Source organism: Populus euphratica, unplaced genomic scaffold, assembly GCF_000495115.2.
Source record: "Populus euphratica unplaced genomic scaffold, PopEup_1.0 scaffold874.1, whole genome shotgun sequence".
Taxonomy (NCBI): Eukaryota; Viridiplantae; Streptophyta; class Magnoliopsida; order Malpighiales; family Salicaceae; genus Populus; species Populus euphratica.
The window spans coordinates 19,350-41,280 of NW_011500734.1; the positions used below are offsets into that span (position 1 = coordinate 19,350).

Below are 21,931 nucleotides of genomic sequence, written 5' to 3' on the forward strand. Positions count from 1 at the left end.
TTTTAGAAATTTCTTAGATGATGATATTTTTCACTGACTTTCATGCTGGAATATGTTTTTTTTTTTATTGTATTCATTGAATTGAATTTGCTTCCTATACATTTTTAGAAACTATGAAATGATCCCATTTTCCTGACATTTTTTATCCACCCAGTTGATTCATTCTGCATTTTGTAGTTTAGCGTTGTTTATCATTCCAAAACTAATACCAAGTTGGCTATTTTAACTATCATATGTGCAGTCGGACCTCGAAGACTGAAGGAAGCCATGGAATGGTTATTTGAAGCTTCTGCAGACTAGTGTTTGTCAGGCTGGATAAATGTGTGACCGGCATAATTCTAGACTGAAGTATATTTGTTAAAATGTAAGAAAATAGATGGAGTTGGCAGCTTATCACGAAGATAGAAGAGCTTAATATAGATATGGATGTGAATTCACTTGTGTAACTTCTTTTATTTTATATTTGATTTTGTTATTTAACTTTAAAGCATTCGATTTTTATGAGGTTATATATGTTGATGATGTTCTTATCACTATGTTCTTGTAGAATAGATGATTATGCTGATGTACTCCAAATTTCTGAAGAATTATTGTACGTTTTGTCTTGTAAATCTTCCTTCATCTTACATAATGTTCTTCTCACTATGTTATTAATTCACGGCTCTCTCTATTTTCTCTTTAAGTACTTGAATATCTAAAATAAGGCATAAAAGCTATATGATAAAAATATGGTTGATTTCACAAAGTCTATTCAAACTTCAATTAGTTGCTTCAATTAGTTGCAGAAAAATGAAAATGAAGGTTACCTCTAACTAGAGAAGCTGAGGGGCCTCATTGCTGAACCAAAGGGAAGAAAAACTGATTCACTGTGTACAAACTGCCATGTACACGGCATGATGTCAACCACTTTTGAAGGAAGTGCTGGCATTCTAAATCTGTTTTTCCTGATCGGCAGCATGCTAATCATCAGGAAGCCCTTAAATGCACCTGCATTCACTTGCAAATAAGTTTAAAAAGGATAAGAAACAGGACCAACCCATCATCCTGTTCATGCCTATCATCTGTGGATTTACGAAGCTTTGAGACAAATTATTGCTGTTTTCTTCCTTCTTTCCCCCAAGCCAAAGTCCCAGTCAAAAACCGTACTTGTAGTCAAGATTCACATGTTTGCACCTACTTGATACATTTGCAATTTGGATTTTGTAATCTTCATTACTGAACACAAGCTTTCGACACTAACTTGGCCAGAGTAAAGCTACCTTGACCAGTAAAATTGCTGCCTAACATCTCTTTAATTCATTCTTTGGTTTTACAACAACCCACACCCCGTAATTTAATACATTCGTAAAACAACAACTTTCAGTTTTTTTTTTATTATTTATTTTTATTTACGGGGGTTTACAGAGAATCCATCCAATAAGCAATTTTAGCCCCTGACAGCAGAAATATGAAGTTGGGAATTTTGTGTTGCTTTGGGTTTTCAATGTACATATATATATGATGCACATAACTCAAATGCTGTTATTTTACAACTTTTTCAGACATGTACCTTTTCTGCTATCAGCAAAAGGTTTCAAACCGTACATATACTTGGCATAACTCAAATGCTGTAATTTTACTCTACTCTGAAAATCTGGCAAACAACAGGAAAAATCAAAATTCTCACTTGCACACCTTTATCATAGCACCAAAAGTCCTAAATCATACCAATCTATGCATTCTAATGAACTTTATCTTATTTTTTCCCTTTCAATTCTCCGTCAGTAAACTAGAAAGGAGCAAGAAAATCCCATTTTTCTTTTCCCTCGTTTGTTCTTAACCAAACTGGCCAAGAAAAGAGAAAGTGAGCAAGAAACAACACCAGTGCTTCTCAGTCTTGCACTCATCAGCTTCTTCTGATACTTGAAATCAAGAAAAGAAAACGGATAAAATAAAGGGTCAAGGTGAAGAAGTCAAGTCTAAAAGTGAGGCCCAGGTTGAGATTCAGGTTTGCCTCTCTTTCTCTTTTATTATTTATGGAACTTATTGTTACGCGTGTAGGAAAAATTATGTAATTACGCACTCACGAGTGGTTTTATTTATGGAAAAACTGTGAAGTTATATTCTTCTTCTATAGGCCGAAAGTTGAGAAAGAAGAAGCTCATAGCCCTGATGATGTTCAACGTTTGTACTTGGTGCTAGGGCCAGAGTCTGGTGACAGACCGGTTGAAGAGAAGCAATCCCCTCACTCTGGTTCTAAAAAAGGCTCTTCAAGTACTGATCATGATGGTGGAAGTAGTTGTGCTTCTGCAGGCAATAATGGAAGTGAAGGCGGGCGTGGAAACCAGTTAATTAATTGTAATAGATTCACAAAGGCTCAGGCCAGTGATTCAAGGAAATTTGGTTATTTTTTAATATTTTTTTTATTTTTTAAAAATTATTTAATATCCACACATATAAAAATATTTAAAATATATTAATTTAAAATGGAGAAAAAAATAAAAAATTCAATTTTTTTAAATATTTTAAAACGCAAAAACAAATAAAATCTCCCACCTACCAAAACCAACAGTTTCTCAAAATATTTATTTATTTTAAAAAATATTAAATTAATTATTTTAGTGTTTTTCAATAAAAAAAAATATTTTCCAATAAAAAAAAACTTAAAAAATATGTATTTAATAATGTGAGACGTATTTTTGCGATAGAGAAGACCACACCCTCTTTTTTTCTCTCAAAGTTTTACATTAGAGCTGGTAGCTAGAGCAATGAATGTCCTTTCTTTTTCACCTCGATGGTAGGAAGTGAACATTGAAAAAGAGCCCTTGTTGAGGTTGACGGTAATGGGACGTAAAAGGCTTCCAGATCCAAGTAAAAGAAGCCAACCATACTGGGTTTTGTGGACTTGTTCGCAACAAAACTAGAAGATGTGAAGAATGCATGCTCTTAAAGGAGGCACGTAGTCAGCATTGAGTTTTGTTGCAGTTTCATGGACATCAATTTGATTATAAATTTTAATTACCTGTTGCACTTCAGAGGAATATGACACTGCTGCGACAAGAGGGTATCGGCACAAGTATCCAGCAAGAGCATTAGGAGAAGGCATTTATTGGATACTAAGGCACAATAATCCAGGCAAGAGAATGCATGCTCATCTGGTGTACAGGCTAGAATTGCCATCAAAAGACTAGGAAGACGAGCCTCAAGAGTCGCTTAACATCAAACGAGAGGGCTTTTATAATTCACATAAAGAATCCCGATCAGCATGGTGGCAGTCCACAATTTACAGGACTTCAAAACAAGAGTAAGGCCAGGTTTCCAGCTCACCTACAAGGCCAATTTGGTGAAGACTGTTCATGCTGACCCACCAGACATGTTGAATTATGAGCGTTGTAAGTTGCTGTTGATATCTGCTTCGGATGGCATAGAAGAGGAATGGGAATGGAGCTCAAGACAGAATGTGAAGGTGATGATGACCCAGCTTCTTGTTCTGATTTGGTGAAGACTTTTGGAGAGACTGCACTTACCAGTCCCCTGCTTGAAGGTGTAGAAAAACTGGTATATAAAGAACAGGATTTTGTTTAAGCAGATGAACAATCGAAAAGAACAAAGAACAGAATTATCAGCAAAGAGAACAGAGAGCAGAATAGTCTCATATGGTTACTGCCATCCCTTGTCTTTCATTTATAGAAGGAATCAAACATTACAAAATCGTAAAAAGAAAAAGAAACATAACAGCCATAATCTCCTTTATTTAAGGAGTTATGTAAATGTAACTAACTAGACTTATCCTAGATAAGTTAAACTTTAACGAATTGAAAACATATTAACCAACATCACGATAATGCTGCCACTAACAGATAGACAGCAATGCAAGAGACCACGGAGAAGTAACGGTGTTCCAGCTTTGGTGCCATAGCTTCGGCAGAAGGCACATTGTAAGCATTGAGATTGAACCGAGCAACCATATGTGGGAGGCTATTAGAATGCTGCCAGAACATTTCATAAAGGTAGAGGATTAAACATCCCGAGAGCAAATAATGGTTGCAATGCTAGTACAACAGTTTTGAAACCGTCATAACAAAAGTAAGCCAGATGAAAAAAAAAGAAAAGATCTGCATGTGCCTAGTGAAGGAGACTGATGTTGGCAAAGCAGAACCGACAACTGAACTCCATGAAGAACAGCAAAAAGAGCATGGGATTTTGACGGAGCTGCTCAAAAGTGTGGACACATGGTCCGGTGCCCAAGTTTCCTATTGCAAGGAAAAGGTGTTTAGCTTTCATCTAAAAGATAGGAAGTATTTCCAAGCCAACTCTTAGAGAAAGGAAGGTAATGTGCAGAAGAAGAATTAAAGCAATTAACTGTAATGTCAATACTTAATAGCCTATATTGTGTGACTCGTAATTGTGTGGCTCGTCCGATACAGGATACTTGTAAACACAGGAGAGGAAAAGGTAGTTGCAAATGTCTGCAGGAATTCTAGTATGCCAAAGAGGAAATTCTTCTGCTACCATATAAATATGGCTTCTCTAGCAGTCCGGATGCCAAGACCACCCTTATAATTTCCCCTGGCATCTCCTTTACTAAACACCTAGATCAAAGAAGTAACATGCTAATTTGTCAATACACCCACAAATCCTCCTAGCCAGCCATGCTCATACTTCATAGTATAAAGCGGAATTGATGGCAGCAGCAGTGGAGTGAATTGAAGTATTCCACGCACCTAATTTACTGTGAGCTGCAAAACGACAAGGACAATTGGAGGGTGATGCGGGAATGAAGACTTGAATACACTTTATTTTAAGAAGAAACTCAATTTTGATAGATTGGGATCCTCATAGAGGAATATAATTGTCAAGTTTATTAAATTTAAATTTAATTCCAATTAAACATTAGAACATAACTGTTTATCTCGTGTGTTTGGTTTTCATCTTCTCATCCTATTCCCCGAGTTCCCTGCATTACTCTAGGGTCCTTTAACTAATGTTAACAAACATTAAATGACACCCTCCTTCCCTTAAGTAAAGAGCAGATCAATGAAAAAGGAAAAGAAACTAACCTGGATTAAATGACGCAGCAGGGACAGTGCAGAAAAAGGCAAGGGCACCAACCAAGATAAGGTCAAAATAAAGTTACGGGCTGACCACTGGATGGGAAGCTTTCTTGACGTAAGCTTAAAAACATATAAGAACCAAATCGAAATGAGAAAGGACAGACACAAACCTGGAAGAAAAGGTGTTGCAGGTAACAGCGGACGAAGTTTCAGCAGACCTAACTAAAGAGCTGATGCTATCTAGCTTTTGATGAAAGGGTGTCAGCACATTCTTTTTTTCACAAGCTGTGAACTAAGAAAGCAGCAAAATCCTTAAAAGAAAAGCGAAGAAACTAATCTGTAGAGACAGATTCTAAAGAAACAGAGCAGCAGAAGGCCAAAAAAAAGGAAGAAGAAATTACTGCAGCTAAAAAATGCAGCAAGCAATGAAGAATGACACAACCTGATAATGAACAGCACATGAGCAAACATAGAACAAAAGTAGGTGACCGCTATCAGAATAGGTAGGTGACCGCTATCAGAATGCAACCGTCCTCAACAACAACAAAAAAAAAAAAGATGGACCCAGGCAAAGTCGATATCGACACCATTTGAGAAAAACATTTAGCTATACGCAAATGAATGCAGTGAAGGAAAACCATAGCTGCTTAACAACCAGCTGAAGGGTCATATAACCCTGACAAAGGCTATTCGATCGTGCCAAGTCTAAGGCAATCAAACACACACAACATTCCTAAACATGCACATCATAGAACCACTGATCAAAAATAGGAGGAAGCTCAGATATGCTCTTAAATCTAATCAAAAAGTGCTTCCCAAAAAAAAAAACAGCAGGGTCTCTGAAAAGAAACAAAACTACGAATCATAGAGAATAATCGCAAATCACGAACTGAAGCAACATCACGCAACCCATGCCATGGAACATCAGGTGGTTGCGCCAGCAAAAGGTCGTCAAAAGAGCCGAAATCCCGAGAAAGAAAGCAGAAAATAACACCACTGAGCTAAATTCAACTCTAAATAAATGAATAAATTCGGATGACAATGGGTGAGAAAAAACAATGGAAACCTGGAAGATAATAAAAAAACCAACGACGGTAAATTGAATTCCAATTGAGCTACACCATCGAGCAGAAGAGAGAAAGTACGAATGCAGAACCATGTAAAGAAAAGAGATAGATTAGCATAGCGAATCCTCCATAGGTCTCCCAATCAGACTCAAATCAAGCTGAAAATTATACCTAAACTCATCAATCAAAGTTGATGGAATGGGCCATCGAAACCAAATCCAGTTGAAGAGGCAAGGACGTTCGTCCAGCACCCATCCCAACAAAACAAAACTCTGAACATCCTGCACAACTTGTCAAGATGGGAGCGTCTTTCCTGGGCAGCGATTCCAGAGCACCAATCAAGCGAGGAAGACCGGTGAATCAAACCCAGAATTCATCCAATCAGCACCCACCCCCAGAAACAGCAAGCCGAAATAGCAGCCAGGGATGGCAGTAAAAATAAAGTTGGCAAGGCGCGCCAACACTGTAAATTGAAGGGACAAAGAGATACACTCCCATTGGTGGCTGCGGGTGAGATTGATAGTCAGGCACAGATATTAATGATTGATTAAGTTAAAAACAAAATTTTGTTTTAATGGCATCTACATAAATTGCGATTGTGCCTTAAATTTAACAAATGCATAATTTTCATGCCAAAAAAAAAAAACACTCTTCACTGTTTACATGGAAAAAATATAGACACTCTTCGTTATTTTGGGTTGGATTAGATTGTATCCGACAAGTAAAATAAAAAAAATTTAATTTTTTTTATGTATTGTATTTTATTTAAAAAATTAATATTTAATATTATTTAATGATATTATATAATTACATTAAAAAAAATATTATGATAATATAATATTTGTAAAATTTGATCACAATTTCAATTTTATTCCTGATAATATTTTACTTAATATTGTTGTATATTAAAGAAACCATGGAAACGATAATCCTGTTAGATAGATTTTATATATATGATAGAATTGTAAATAGTTTAATAAAATAATAAAAAATATTTTATATAAAATATTGTTTATTTCAAGATATAATAAAAATAGTTAAATCAATAATATTTTAATTAAAAACCATCAATATTAATATTTAATTTTTAATTATTTTATAATCTCAATTTAAAAAATATTATTAACTAAACATATTCAATTAAGTTTTATTAAACCTCAATTCTAATTAAATATATATTTTTTAAAATTAATCTAAATTAAAAATACATTTTATAAAATATATATTTTTTTAAATCACATCAAGAAATACCCATAAAGGCAGATACATAAGGAGTCGACAGTCAAACGCAGTAGGTAGCAGGCCGAAGAAAAAGAAAACAATAGCCCAGGAATAAAAACAATCAAGCCCAAAGCCCACCAACATCACCCAAGAAGATGGGAAAAAATGCCGGGCAAGATTAGTTGACCGTGAGGCAAAATGGACTACTGCTCCAATGAGTGAATAGAGACACGCGTCTTGATGCATAGTGAATTCACCAATCCTTTTTTTTTTTTTATAATTATAATTAAAAAAACTAATTAAGGTTGTTTTTTATGGATTGGACGTATATAGATAATGCATGTATGTTTTGAATGATCCAAGCTGTTTTATTTTATTTTTTATGGAATGTGGTAGAGGTGATTATTTTCGGTTTGGTTCGGTTTTTATTTTTAAAAAACAATCAAACCAAAAAGCAAAAAAAAAAAAAAAAAAACCCAAACCGAACCAGATCCGGTCCAAACCGACCATTTTCAGTTCGGTTTGGATCCGGTTTTTCAGGCCCAAAACCGGAACAACCTATGGTTATTTTTTGGCTTCGTAATGGGCTTCTAGTAGATTTTTGAGGGGCTTACAATGAATAATAATAACATCTAATTTTCTTACAAGATTTCAAAGTACATATAATTTTTTTGCCACTAAATATTTATTTATGTTAAATTATTATTGTCAATTTTGTGTTAAATATATTTTTTACCATCCTAATTTTTTTCTCCTACTTCAAAAATATTTAAATAACACATAATCATACATCAATAAGTTAAAATCCAAATTACAAATCAATGCCTTCAAAGGGCTTAAAGAAAAACAACAAATAACATTATAATAAAACTCCAAGCCAAAAAAATAAATATTTATTTGCACATTATCTCGATGAAAAAGCACATCAAGAACATTGCACTTTCAGCTCTTTTCAAAATTCTTAATTGAAGCATCGTCTTAATAGTGCCACTTTGATACCTGAAATTCAAAATATAAAACTGTAACATGATAAATTAAATCAAAACATACAAAAATAAAAAAATAGTATTTTTACCATATATTTTGAATAAATGCATCAATTTGTGAACTAATTATCATCTGTTGCTAGATGCAATTTTCCATTGAATTCTACAAAATAAAAAATTAAACATGTTAGAATAAAAAATAAAAATATGTTAATTAATAAATTATAAAATAAAATGTATAAGTTTATAAGAAAAATTACCTCCTTCAAGTTTTTCATAAGTTTCAAAATTATTAATCAAGGTTCCATCATCAGTTGGAATTGGTCCATGATGCAACCAATTTTGACAACAAATAAGTGCTTGAACTGTTGCTGGAGATAAAGAACTTCGAAATTGGTCGAGTATACGATCACCTGTACTAAAGGCTGATTCAGAAGCCACTATGGATATAGGAATAGCAAGAACATGTTGTGCAACTTTCGAAAGTATCTTATATTTTGAAGCATTAATCTTCTACCAACATAAAATATCTAATTTATCATCATTAGGATCCTCACAACTATCAATCAAATACCTCTCGACCTCATTTCTATTTTCCACACTATCTTCCTCTTGTAAATGCCTTTTGAATCGAGCTAAAGTATTAACATCTACTTCTATGTCATCAATAATATCATCAACATCTTGTGTATGCCTATTATCATCCACCACTTCATCGGCTTTCAAATAAAACTCATACAAGCTCATCAAATTATCTTTCACCTTCTTTGTTAGCAATTGTGCTTTGTCATAATCACACAACTCACCAAAACAAAATTTTACATATTTCAACTTAAGACGTGGATCCAAAACATTAGCCACATATAATAAAAAATTCTGATTTGCTTCACAACCCCAATACTTCTCAAACTTTAACATCATGTTCATCGCCATTCCACTTAAAATATTATCTCTACTTTTACACAATTGCAACAAGTTTGTATGCATGTAAATCAATTCATTGAAGAAAGAATTTGATGTGACATGCAATGAGCCAGAAAATCTCAACGTAACCATGTAAAAGATCTTTAAAAACTTCAGCAAAGTTCTAGCATTTTCCCAATCCTCCAAACTAGGTGGCCCTATGTTTTTTTTATTCCCTTTTGAATCAACCTCCAAAAAGTAACTCATATACCTAGGTTCACTTTGAACTAACCTCACAAACACCTTTTCAAACTTTTCAGCAGCTTCTAACATAAGATAAGTTGAATTCCATCGAGTTGCAACATCCAAACACAATGATTTTTTACACTCTATATGCAACTTTTCTACACACTTCTTAAATGCAAGTAGCCTAGAAGGTGAAGATCTCATAAACCTAATTGCATTTCTAATCTTAACAACCGAAACATTAATCTCTTTCAAGCCATCACACACAATGAGGTTTACAATGTGTGCACAACATCTAACATGCAAATGTTCATTTGATAATATATTTGTTGGCCAATCTTTCATCACATTCTTTAAATATGAAATAGTAACACTATTAGAGCTTGCATTGTCTACTGTAACAGTTAAAAGTTTATCAATCCCCCAATCTAACAAACAATTCTCAATAACTTGACCAATTGTCTCACCCATATGATTGGAAACTTGACAAAAATTCAGAATTCTTTTATGCAAATTCCACTCATTATCAATCCAATGAGCTGTTAAGGACATATAGTTAATGTTTTGGATTGATGTCCATGTATCTGTTGTTAAGCATAATCGTTGACCCTTAAGAGCTCTCTTTAATTTTTCCTTCTCTTCAACATAAAGTTTCAAACAATCTCTCATAATAGTGAAACGAGAAGGAATGTCAAATCTAGGCTGCAAGATTCTAGAAAATAATCTAAATCCCTTACCCTCTACAAAATTAAAAGGCAACTCATCAATTATAACCATTTTTACTAGTGTCTTTCTGCATTCATCATAATCATAATCTATTGCCTTAAGAGTCCCCACACTTCGATCTCCTAATTCACCCCCTACTTTATTAGAATCTAATACCAAAATTTTTTGCTTCTTATCAACCACAAAAGGAAACTTTTTGCATACTTTTAAATGACTCCACATATTACTTGTCCCATTAACAATAGTATGGCATGCATAATCCTTTCCACAATAATTACATTCAGCTCTAGGGGTTGTAGGATCACCATCAAGTTTTGTAAAATGATCCCAAATTTATGACTTTTTTTTATCATCAACATTTCTTTTCCTTGATGTAAAGACTTGAAGTTGTTTACCTTTATTATCCGTGGCGGATCCTGCAATAGTTGATGTTGGGTTAGTGTTTGAAGCTGGGGCATTGGTTGATGTTGGGGTAGTGCCAGTGGATGAAGCATTTTGATTTAGAAGGTTTTCCATCTATAATTAACAATTATTAATTGTTAATATTTTTGCATGTTGAACTCAAAACAACAGCCAACAACAATGAAGAACTCAAAAGAAATTAGCTTCAAACAGTATAAAAACATAGTAATGTTGCAGTAACACTGTAACAGCACATATTAAAATCAGATGTTAAATCATAATAAATCTTCTATCCAACTATCATATAAATTATTCATACACATATCAAATATGATTTTTATAGAATAACTTGCAAACGAAAGGAACTGGAGAGAAGCAAGAACTACAGGTGTATATATGCACATGCACACGAGACAGACACACAGAAAGAGAGTTTCAAGTTGGAAGAAATAAACAACTGTATTTCTGTAATTGTCTTTTTGAGATCTTAGAGATGTTTTCAGCCTTCTTTTACGATCCTTTCTAATGAAAATGAACTAGAACAGAGTCATTATACAAGTATAACCCACATACAAGTATACATTATACAACACTAAGCAGAGTCAGCAGATGATATTTTTTCTTAATAATTCACAATTACTAATTAATGAACATGTAGGTCAAAAGATAATCATGTGAACTTAATTACATTTTCAACTTTTCTTTATTTTTGCTCATGTTTGGCTTAACCATGTATATGAACTTCAGAATGTCATTAGTATAAACCTTGTTGGCAGTTCCAAATTCCAATCTACCAGCGAGAAAGAAAAGAAGGGGAAAAAAAAGGACATACTGTTTGCGATTGATCGTCTTCTGAGAATCTGAGACAGGGACAACGATTCCAATTTCCTTTCCAGATTGTGTTCTTTCATCCACCTTCATTTTTACATTATTTAAAATAATTAACAGTTTAACACATCAAAATAGAAAAATAAAAACAACATAAAATCAACAAGCAACAATTAATTAAATCTATAATTACATGACAAGATTACCTAAACGTCATGAGCGATGTAATCGGCTTTGATAGAAGCGATAGATTTAAGAAACTTTGAAAGTGGTAACAATTTCACCACCTTACATGCACGACGGTTTCTTTTGAGATTTAAAAAATCGTCATTCAAGAATAGTCTAAGCTCATTGATTGGTGAAGAGGAGGTGATTGTTAATAGGAGGGGGCGGGGGTGGCTGTTAATGGGAGTAGGGGTGATCGAAGGGGGCAGCTGTGTTTGAGAAGTGTGAATAAAAATTGAAAGGGTTCGAGGGGAGGGGGCGGCTGTGTGGACTATGAAAGGAAAAGAAGATAAATTGATAGTGCTAGGGTTGTTGAAACTTTTAGGGAAAGTATTAAAGTAATGACTAAGGGAGCCAGGAGGACGTGGCTTGTGATATGAAACCAGGGAAAGTATTAAACTTTTAGGGAAAGTATTAAAATAATCCCTATTGCCTTGGTTTTTTTTTTTTTTCATTCCTAAACTAAACTGGTTCGGTTCGGTTTAGGTTAGCCGGTTCAGGCACACCAAAACTGTAAACCGAACCGAACCGGACATTTTCCTAAATATTTTAACCGGTTTAATCGGTTTTTTTTACCGGTTCGGTTTTTTTGGTTACTTTTTTTTCAGTTTTCTCGGTTAAATCGGTTTTTTAGTTTTTTTGCTCACCCCTAGTCTATGGCATGTATTATAAAAATATATAATGAAAGAGATCCTTTTTTTTTTGCACTCTCTCATATAATCCTATGAAGTGGAGTATGGTAATTTTTTAATATAATTTTTGAACTTTTATTTTGTGTAATTTTATATATTTTTAGCTCAAATTAGATCTTAATTGTATATTTTTTAGGATAAAATATTGAATTGAAAGATAAGGGATTGAAATGAAAATTTAGAGAATAACATAGACGGTGGGTTGAAATTCTATTAAAATATTCATTTTAGTTCCCATTATTTTTAGATATTAGTAATTAATTCCTTGAATTTTAAGAAAATATATTTTTGATATCTAATTTTTTTTTCAGTTCTATTTTCATGGAAGAGGAAAGAAAATGACTCCCGGAATTCCAACTTACATAGAAAAGGTTCCGAATTGTGGATGAGATAGCCACAGGTTTTCTCCACCAGACCAAGCCAGAGCCACTGGTTCACCGTGACCTCAAGCCAGGAAACATTTTGCTAGACAACAATTACACCAGTAAGATTAGTGATGTTGGGTTGGCCAGGCTTGTTCCGACTACTTCTGAGAATGGAACACAATACCACATGACATCAGCTGCTGGAACTTTCTGCTAGATCCTGAGTATCAACAAACTGGAATTATTGGTGTGAAATCTGATGTATATTCCTTCGGGATCTTGCTTCTGCAAGTCATAACAGCCAAGTCACCAAGGGGCTTGATTCACATTGTTGAACAAGCAATTGAAAATGAGACGCTCAAAGAAATTCTAGACTCAGATGTGCCTGATTGGCCAATTGAATAGGCTTTAGGTTTTGCAAAGCTTGCACTCCAATGTGCAGAACTGAGACGGAAAGACAGGCCAGATCTTGGCACAGAAGTCTTGCCAGAGCTCAACAGACTGAGAGATTTAGCTGACGAAAAGATGAACTACCTTTTTTACGCTGAAGCTTTCGGCCCCTCTCCCAACCACAGCCCAGCTTCAATAACTCCACCCATCAGTCAAATCTCACCAACTCCCACCAACCTTAGCCAAACTTCTGCAACTCCCACCAAACTCATTCAAGTTTCAATAACTCAGGTTAGTATTGAAACGATTCCTTTGCGTATGAACTCTCTGAAACTCTCAGGCAAAACTCCTAAAGAGTGGGAAAGAAAAGGGACTGTTACTGTGAGGTGTCCTGCATGCTTCTTTCCTTTCTGAGTTTGCAAACAAGTTAGACACCGCCACTTCTTAGTTCTTGCATTCATCAGCTTCTTCTAATACTTGAAATCAACAAAAGTAAACAGATGAAATAATGGGACAAGGTGAAGAAGTCAAGACTAAAAGTGAAGCCCAGGTTTATCTCTCTCTCTCTCTCTCTCTCTCTTATTTTATCTTTGGAACTTATTGTTATGAATATAGTACTCACGAGTGGTTTTATTTATGGAAAAACTGAAAAATTATGGAGGAAAGAGGTGAAATATTCTTCTTCTAGAGGCCAAAAGTTGAGAAAGAAGAAGCTCATAGCCCTGATGACGTTCAATTTTACTTGGTACTAAGGCCAGAGTCTGGCGAGAGAGCGGTTGAAGAGAAGCAATCCCCTCAATCTGGTAAAGAAGGTTCTAAAAACGGTTCTTCAAGTATTGATCATGATGGTGGTAGTAGTAGTGCTTCTGCAGGCAAGAATGGAAGTGAAGGTGAGCATGGATGCAGGTAATTAATTGTAATAGATTCACAAAGGCTCGAGCCAGCAACTGAGTCCCATCTACCGAGACTAACCTGATCCTTGCTTTTTAAAAGCGTGTTTATATAGAGCTAGTAGTTAGAGCAATCAATGTGCTTTCTTTTTCCCTTGGATTGTAGGAAATGAACAGTGAAAAAGAGCCCTTGTTGAGGTTTTGTGGACTTGTTCACCACAAAACTAGAAGATGTGAAGAATGCTCTTGAAGGAGGGTAGTCAGCATTGGATTTCGTTGCAGTTTCATGGACATCAATTTGACCGTAAATTTTAATTACTTGTTGCATCTCAGAGGAATATGACCTACAAGGCCAATTTGGGCACAAAAAGTTTGTGCCTGCTGACCCACCAGGCATGTTGATTTACGAGGGATGTGAGTTGTTGTTGATATCTGCATCGGATGCCATAGAAGAGGAGTTGGGAATGGAGCTTAAGACAGAATGTGAAGGTGATGATGATCGATCCAGCCTTTTGTTCTGATTCGGTGAAGACTTTTGGAGAGATTGCACCTGTGACACCCCCCATTTTTTTTTTTTTATAACCTATTTCAAGATATGCAATTCATTTTATTTTCCATACCTGTAAAGTTTTCTAATTCATAATTGTGTTTTGATACCAACCTTAATTTTCTTTTTTTTGGTGATATATTAAAAAAATTTAGGTAATTTTTTTTTTATATACAGGTTCTATAAAAAATTCTATCAAACTTTTAGTAGAGTTTATTCTATACTGAGAAGTTTCAAATTATTGACAAAATCATATTATATTTCTAATTTTATTTTATATCCCGATCCAATTGTCCTGGATCTCGACTCATCATCATTAACACAACACATCTTATTCAATAATATCATATAATGTAATTCAAGTGAAAAATTCGATTTAAACTATAAATATGCATGCTTAAATAGGTATTTAGAGTTACAAACATTAGATTAAAGTTATGTATTCAAATTTGCGAATTAATATTACATTTCAAGTTTTAGAAGATAAGTTCTTTAATTAGCAAATAATTTATACTATCAAAAGCAAAAGGTAACTAAACCAATATCACTCCTACCGTAACCTTGATGAATCTAAAAATAGAATTTAATGTGTACAAATAAATATAAAAAGATAGTAACAAACAATAATAATGACAAATAATAATCTCCATAAAATTTCTTTTGATACATAAAATTAGGCAAAAATCTCTTTTACAACATACATTTTCCATCTATTACTAATATCCATCTAATATCTTGTCCCATTTGCCGAGAATAATTTCATCTTAAAAATCTCAATACAATATAACGGTTTTTCGAACGTCATCTCCTTATAAATCAATTCTTACATGATACCAAGATATTCCTCTCTTTGTATCATTAGCTCATCTCATTCTTTTGGAATAACTAATCAATATTTCCCTTTTATTTTCTAGAAGGTAATTGACAACACTAATAAATCTTATTAGTACTATTATTCTTCCAATATTGGGTTAGACTAATCAATTATATTCATGTGCCGATATCGATACTGCTAATTGGTATCATTAACTATTCCTTCCCCAGAATAGTTAATCACATCTTATTCATATTTGGTTTACCATCAAAGTTACCGATGTCAAGAACCGTTGGCATCATTAGCCTCCTTACCTAAACTAGCTAATCACACCAGAAATAGTTGCCGATACTAATGTAACCCTTTGATATCATTAACTATTCTAGACTCGGAGTAGTTAATCAACTTATCTTTTTCACTGAACCAGGAGTAACCATGCTGATATTAGTAATCTTTTCTAACATCATTAATCACCTAATTGCTCGGGATTGAATAATCAATTAAAGAAATACTAGCACTGATAAAACCTCATCGATACCATTAGCTATCCAAACCTGGATAGCTAATCAATGTCATCTGAAATGCCGATACCAATGGAACCCTACTGATACCATTAGCTATTCAAACCTGGATAGCTAATCAATGTTATCTAAAATGTTAGTACCAATGGAACCCTATTAATATCATTAGTTATCCAAACCCGGATAGCTAATCAATGTCATCTGAATCATTCATTTAAACCGATCCCCTTTCATTTTTCTTATTAACATCATATGCATTATAACCACGGTTGCCAAGTATCATTCGCACACATTCTTAGTTATTGACACTATAGTCACTAATCATCATTCATATAACCTTGGTCACCCTTATCACAATACCAAGTATCAATTTATGCCCTAAGCCACCCTCATCATGGTGTTAATTATCATTGTAATGTATCCTTAGCCACCGGCACTATAGTGACCAATTATCTATCATTTCTTCTTCAATCTTCAAGCCATTATGTATACCCAATCCATACTAAGGTATGTAAGATAATTACATCTATTATAAAGTTATCATGGCTAATTCCATACCTATCAATGTAAGGTAATTGTATCTATCCTAATAATAACATAGTTAATTTGATATATAATAATGCATGCAAGGTACTTATATTCATTTAAACATTATCTTAACCAATGGAGATATACCATTGTATACAAGGTACTCTTATTTATTTCAATAATATCATCACAAGTTTGATATATATCAATATATGTAAGGTACTCATATCCATTTCAATTATATCATAACTAGTAGATACACATATAAACACACGAGGTACTCATATTTATTCCAATATTATCGAAGCAATAAAACAATAGATTCATAAATTTATCAATAAGTTTACATAATTTAAAAAGACAAGGAGCGATGTACCTACTTAGAGTATTTGCACGTGCTGTCACTCCATCTAATTGTTCAGTCCACACAACTTCCCCTATACCACCAGGGATTCAGTTTTTATCACAATACAACCAACATCACAACTTTATTTAATTCTCATTCAACTAGTATTCTCAAACTAATCACAAGGAATTTTCTTAGAATCTCTTTCTCTTACCCATTTTCATGTTCATATTCATTTTTATAAATTTGTTATTAAAACCATCACTTAATAACAATTCCAAACAAAGATTAAAAATTGTCTAATTTTGATCAATTTAGCTTAACCAACCTAGAACATATCTAGTGTTTTAATCATAACTAAAGCTGTAAAACTCAATTTTGGGCGTAATTTGTTTCCATGAAAGGCTAAAACATAGAAATACAACTTTTATGAAAAAATTAAGTTCAAATTATTTTGTTTTAAGGTTTAAAATCAACAATCACAATAGCCCTTTTTTTATAGCTAAAATTCTGGACAATGAGGATTTTCATCCCTTGAAAATCCTTTTCAACTTCCAACTTATTTTCATACATAAACAACATTGTCCAAGGTCATTTGGTATCATTAAGTCACAAATTTAAACCAATTCTAAAATAAAATATTCAAACAATTTCCTTACCTTTACAATATAGTAAGATTCGGTCAAAATAGGAAAACCCATCCCTTTAGGATTTCTCCTATTATTATTATTATACACATACTACATATGTTATTATCCTTGTTTAGCATTATTATTACAACAAAATAATGAACCATTTATTGTTTTTCACTTTTTTCTCGTGCAATTAAACATATGCAACAAACCTTAACAATTAGTATTCTTATATCATTATCACAACAATAATTTTACCCTACTAATTGGAATCTATGACAATCTTCATTAACTAATCAATTTGTCAAAAATACTTATGGCTAGCCTTAAATATGTTTTATTTCCAAATTTTTTTCATTTCAATTTCTTTATGGCTCCACCATATTTATATCCACACAACCAACAAATTAGCTTTTTGTTTAATCAACATGTTCATATAGCAATATCCCTTCCTATTCTTACATCATAATCATTATTTCCCTCATATAAAAAATACATAATTAATCTATAATAATAATAATAGCATGAACATATTTTACCATTACGTCTTCCATACACTGTAACACCTATAAAATTTTAATTTCATCAAAACATGTATTTAATCAAGTTTCCTAAATTTTACCAAAACTAGCAATAGATTCAAAAGACAATAAGTTATCCACTTCAGATTTTATTTTTGAACCCAACAATCAGAATATAGAGCCTAGAGTTATGCACAATATATCTCAAAATCAAAATGATCCAATGGTCAGATCTCCCTAGATCTAAGTAAAACCGAGCTAACATGAAAATTAACGAGCTACTGTTCAACATGAACGACACCTTGTCGAAGAGTGTGTTTCCAGTCTCCATCATCTAGAAGGAAGGCAATATCTAGGCGCACTACATATAAAAAAATAGACATATTCCAATAGTGAAAAAGAAAGAAATCGATCAACGATCAAAGCTGCCCTGTAGGTGTAATTTCCTTTTGTTTTCCAGGAAATTTCCGATGATTATTTCTGTCAAACGAATATTGTGCTTTCAAATCCCTCTGGTCAGGTAGTAGAGGAATGTGAGAAGAACAATATATCAAAAACTCAGAACGATTCAATGGTAGCCGCCAGAGATATGGCCACCGAAGCATTATTGGCTCCTTCAAATTCTACACTTCTCTCTCTAGCCAAATTTTTTTTATTGTCTCACTTTTTTTTTTTGACTAATGGCCTCTTTGCTGGTTTAAAGACATATTTTCCATTAATTATAATTTTGTCCCTCATTTATGCCTTTATGTATTTTATTTTATTTTTCACATAAACTATCCAGTTTGTTTTTACTTAAATCGTTAGTCTTTACCGAACTGCAATTGGGATGAGATCTTTAACCAAGGTAGGAAAACATATTAATAGATTTCATGCAAAATTGCATCCTGATCTGACGATTGGATTGAGAACTCTGCTTTCTAATGTAAAATTGGTTAGTTTCTAACTTTTCGTCAATAATCAAAATTTTCTTATTCAATCTTCATATAAAATCATATTAATTATTCTTCTAAACCTTTAAGGTTATTTTATTATTTTAGAATATCTTCATATTAAAATTTTCATTTTTATTTATTTTTGAGGCTTGTTACCATTTTAAAGTAACGTCATTGATTTTTAATTGGTGCTTATACCTTCCATCCTATCATTTTAATTGCACTATCCTTTATTATAATTTATTTTTTATTACCTCACTTATTCTTTAAAAAGATTTTATCCATCAAGACGAGTTACTAGCTTCTTTATCATTATGAATTCTAAATTAAAATTCATTTTATAAAAATCATCCCCTTTATTATATATCATTATTTATCTACTATTTTTTATTTTAATTTCTACCACTCATTAAAATCATATTACTTTCAGTTTTATATTTACATAAGAATTTATATATCTACATGTTTAAATTATAAATTTTTAAGATTTCACAACGCCTATCAGCTTGAAGGCATGTAGGCTTGACTGTTAAAAACATATTGTTCATATATATAATTATAATTAAAAAACTAGTTAACGATGTTTTTTGTTGGATAGGACATATATAATAATAATAATAATAATAATAATAATAATAATAATAATAATAATAATAATAATAATGGCCATGTATGTTTTAATGATCCTTGTGTGTTTTATTTGTGATGGCCTGTGGCATTTATTTCTGCGTATTTTGACCTCAACCCAACTTTAAGGACAGAAAGTTTGAGAAAAACTGATTCACTTTTGTACAAACTGTCATGTACACAGCATGGTGTCAACCACTTTTGAAGGAAGTGCAGAATCTGTTTATCCTAATCTGCAGCATGCTAATCACCAGAAACCCCTTAAATGCATTCACCAAGTTTACAAAGCATAAGAAACTGGACCAACCCATCATCCTGTTCATGCTCATCATCTGTGTGAATTATGATGCTTTGAGACAAAACCACAGACGAAGCCATTCGAAAGAAAAGATCCAAGAGAAGCAAACAAGCACCCACCACTGTAAACTACAGAAACAGGGGAAAGGCAGAGAAAGATAAGAAAACAAGGGAAAGGCAATACATAAACAAATGAAAGGCCTGCAAAGAAGTAAGGGGACGACTAGATCAATTGAATAACAACACCATCGCAGAGGTAGCCGCATTTAAATTGATCGAAAAGCCAATGAACAAAAGAAAAGACAACAACCACCAAAGAAAAATGTAAAGATGGGCGGTAGACCTTTTTTCCTAGGATTGATTGAAAAGAAAATTGATGAGAAAGAAAACTGAAATAATACACTGCATTCTTTCGCTTCAATGTATAAATGATCTAGTTCTTGCATAACAACAGCCAAACATCTGTATGTGATGCGATCCCTTCGTCTACAAATGGTCACTTTCTTCTCATACTTAATGCCACGACGCAACACCTCAGCCCTGTCAGAAGCTACAAAGACAAGAATCTCCAGAAGTGAAACCACTTTCTATTTCCTGTCCAAACATATGAAATAAAAAAATTTATTAAGACATCAATCATGTGTAATCACTTTTCATATAGGAAGCATATATATCGAGAACACTATGCTTAAAAAATTTGTAATTCTTGCCAATAAAAAAATGTGGCAAAATTTATATAATATGCCTAGCAAAACAAGCTATTATATTCTCAGTTCTCTTTTTTTAAAGTGAAATGGAAGAATGGAGCCTGCTGGAAAACAGGGAGAACCGGATTGACCCAACTCTACAATCTCCCCACCCTAGTAAACTGGTGAGAAAGGGAAATAAGCAAAAAAAACAAAGTTACCAAATCACCGAAGGGAAGAAAACATTGAAAAAGAAAAGGGCTACTAAAAATTTCAGCAAGCTTTGAGCCATTGTAGGTGCACACACTCTCTATCCCTCACATATGTGCACACACATGCACAGTCATCCATTTCCAAACATAATCACAAATGGACACACATGTGTTCAATTGGAATGCATCATGAAGTAGGCAGCTTAAGAATTTACATGTCACAAATGTAGTTAACAAGCCACAAAACAAGGATTTTTTGTATGTACTATTTACATCAATAAAAAGCTTACAAAGAAGTTAACTGTACAGTTAAGAATGTGAGGAGACTCAGCACATGCGGCCATGTCAATACATTTTCACCTGATATTGATTCCACAGATGGCTCTTCAAATGCACACTGTTTTGCTAATGGCAACATGGCAGACACTGCAACCAAAAACAACTGTAAGTCCACAAATATCATCCCAAATCCTCATGCAGACATGTACTTTCTTAAAAAGCTCCATGTAAACGTAATACTCACTATTGATTCCATAAACGTTTTGCCAAAAATCAATGCTTTCACCATATCTGTCTGGATGTGTGACAGTTGCCATGTACAACTAAGCAGTATTTAGAGGATATCAGCATTACAAACACACGTGCTTGATTCACAAGTATGAAACCACATATTTTCCAAGCAGGATTCTGCTGAATATTTAACCTAACTACATAATGTAATGAAAGCAGAAAAGGATTAAGTCCACATGATGCTGTGGTATAAGAAAACTTGCCAAGCAGGAAGATAATTTACAGTTGCATTTGATGGAAGAATAAGGCCTCCATGCTTCAGCCAGTGATCTCTGGCAGTGATGACACTTCCCAGCATGCTCTACAAATCAAGAGAAAAAGTCCTCTAGATGGTAAACATTGCATGTGATATGGCAATAAGGGGGGAGGGGAGCACACCTGTGCACAAAAGGTTCGATACCATAATGTCATGCCCATACCATAATATAAGACAAACCATTATCTCACATTCTATAAGATAAGCTATTCTTGACTAATAATTTGTGAATTTTGTCTTGTATTTATTAAAGCTTGCAATTTCAGATGCAAGATGGGGACAAAATATTTTGTCGTTATTGCATTTTTCTGTGAATCAATTATGTGCAGGAGTAAAATTTAAAGGATACTGATTTTAGAATACTAATTTGTATAATATGCACACTACTGATCATGTTATGTGATATTGCGAATGTTCTTTTCATTTTGACTAATGAACACCATTAGACACATCAACATCTCTTTC

General features: G+C 33.4%; 1 protein-coding gene, 1 long non-coding RNA gene and 1 pseudogene across 6 annotated transcripts in view; 2 read left to right on the forward strand and 1 right to left on the reverse strand.

The window, feature by feature from the left end:
• Positions 1-2,078: 2,078 nt before the first annotated feature.
• LOC105116192 (uncharacterized) lies at positions 2,079-19,971 on the forward strand. 2 transcript variants are annotated; one of them, XR_840483.1, is made up of 3 exons: positions 2,293-2,304; positions 19,662-19,666; positions 19,843-19,971. It is a non-coding gene; the product is annotated as an uncharacterized LOC105116192 (long non-coding RNA). The 2 variants fall into 2 exon arrangements; XR_840482.1 differs by lacking the exons at positions 2,293-2,304; positions 19,662-19,666 and adding an exon at positions 2,079-2,091.
• On the forward strand, positions 12,738-14,369 carry LOC105116191 (uncharacterized; annotated as a pseudogene).
• Positions 19,972-19,996: 25 nt separating the features above from the next.
• Positions 19,997-21,931, reverse strand: part of LOC105116189 (probable protein arginine N-methyltransferase 6) — a 4,039-nt gene continuing 2,104 nt past the window's right edge. The window contains exons 5-8 of one of the 4 annotated variants that reach the window (XM_011013413.1): positions 21,434-21,511; positions 21,164-21,242; positions 21,001-21,066; positions 19,997-20,292 (exon numbers count right to left, since the gene is read on the reverse strand). In XM_011013413.1, the coding sequence (XP_011011715.1) occupies positions 20,009-20,292; positions 21,001-21,066; positions 21,164-21,242; positions 21,434-21,511 (507 nt within the window). In that variant the 3' untranslated portion in view covers positions 19,997-20,008. Of the gene's footprint in view, positions 20,337-20,895; positions 21,067-21,163; positions 21,243-21,413; positions 21,514-21,931 lie in introns of those variants that run through there. The other 3 variants (XM_011013414.1, XM_011013415.1, XM_011013416.1) reach the window with 3 other exon arrangements.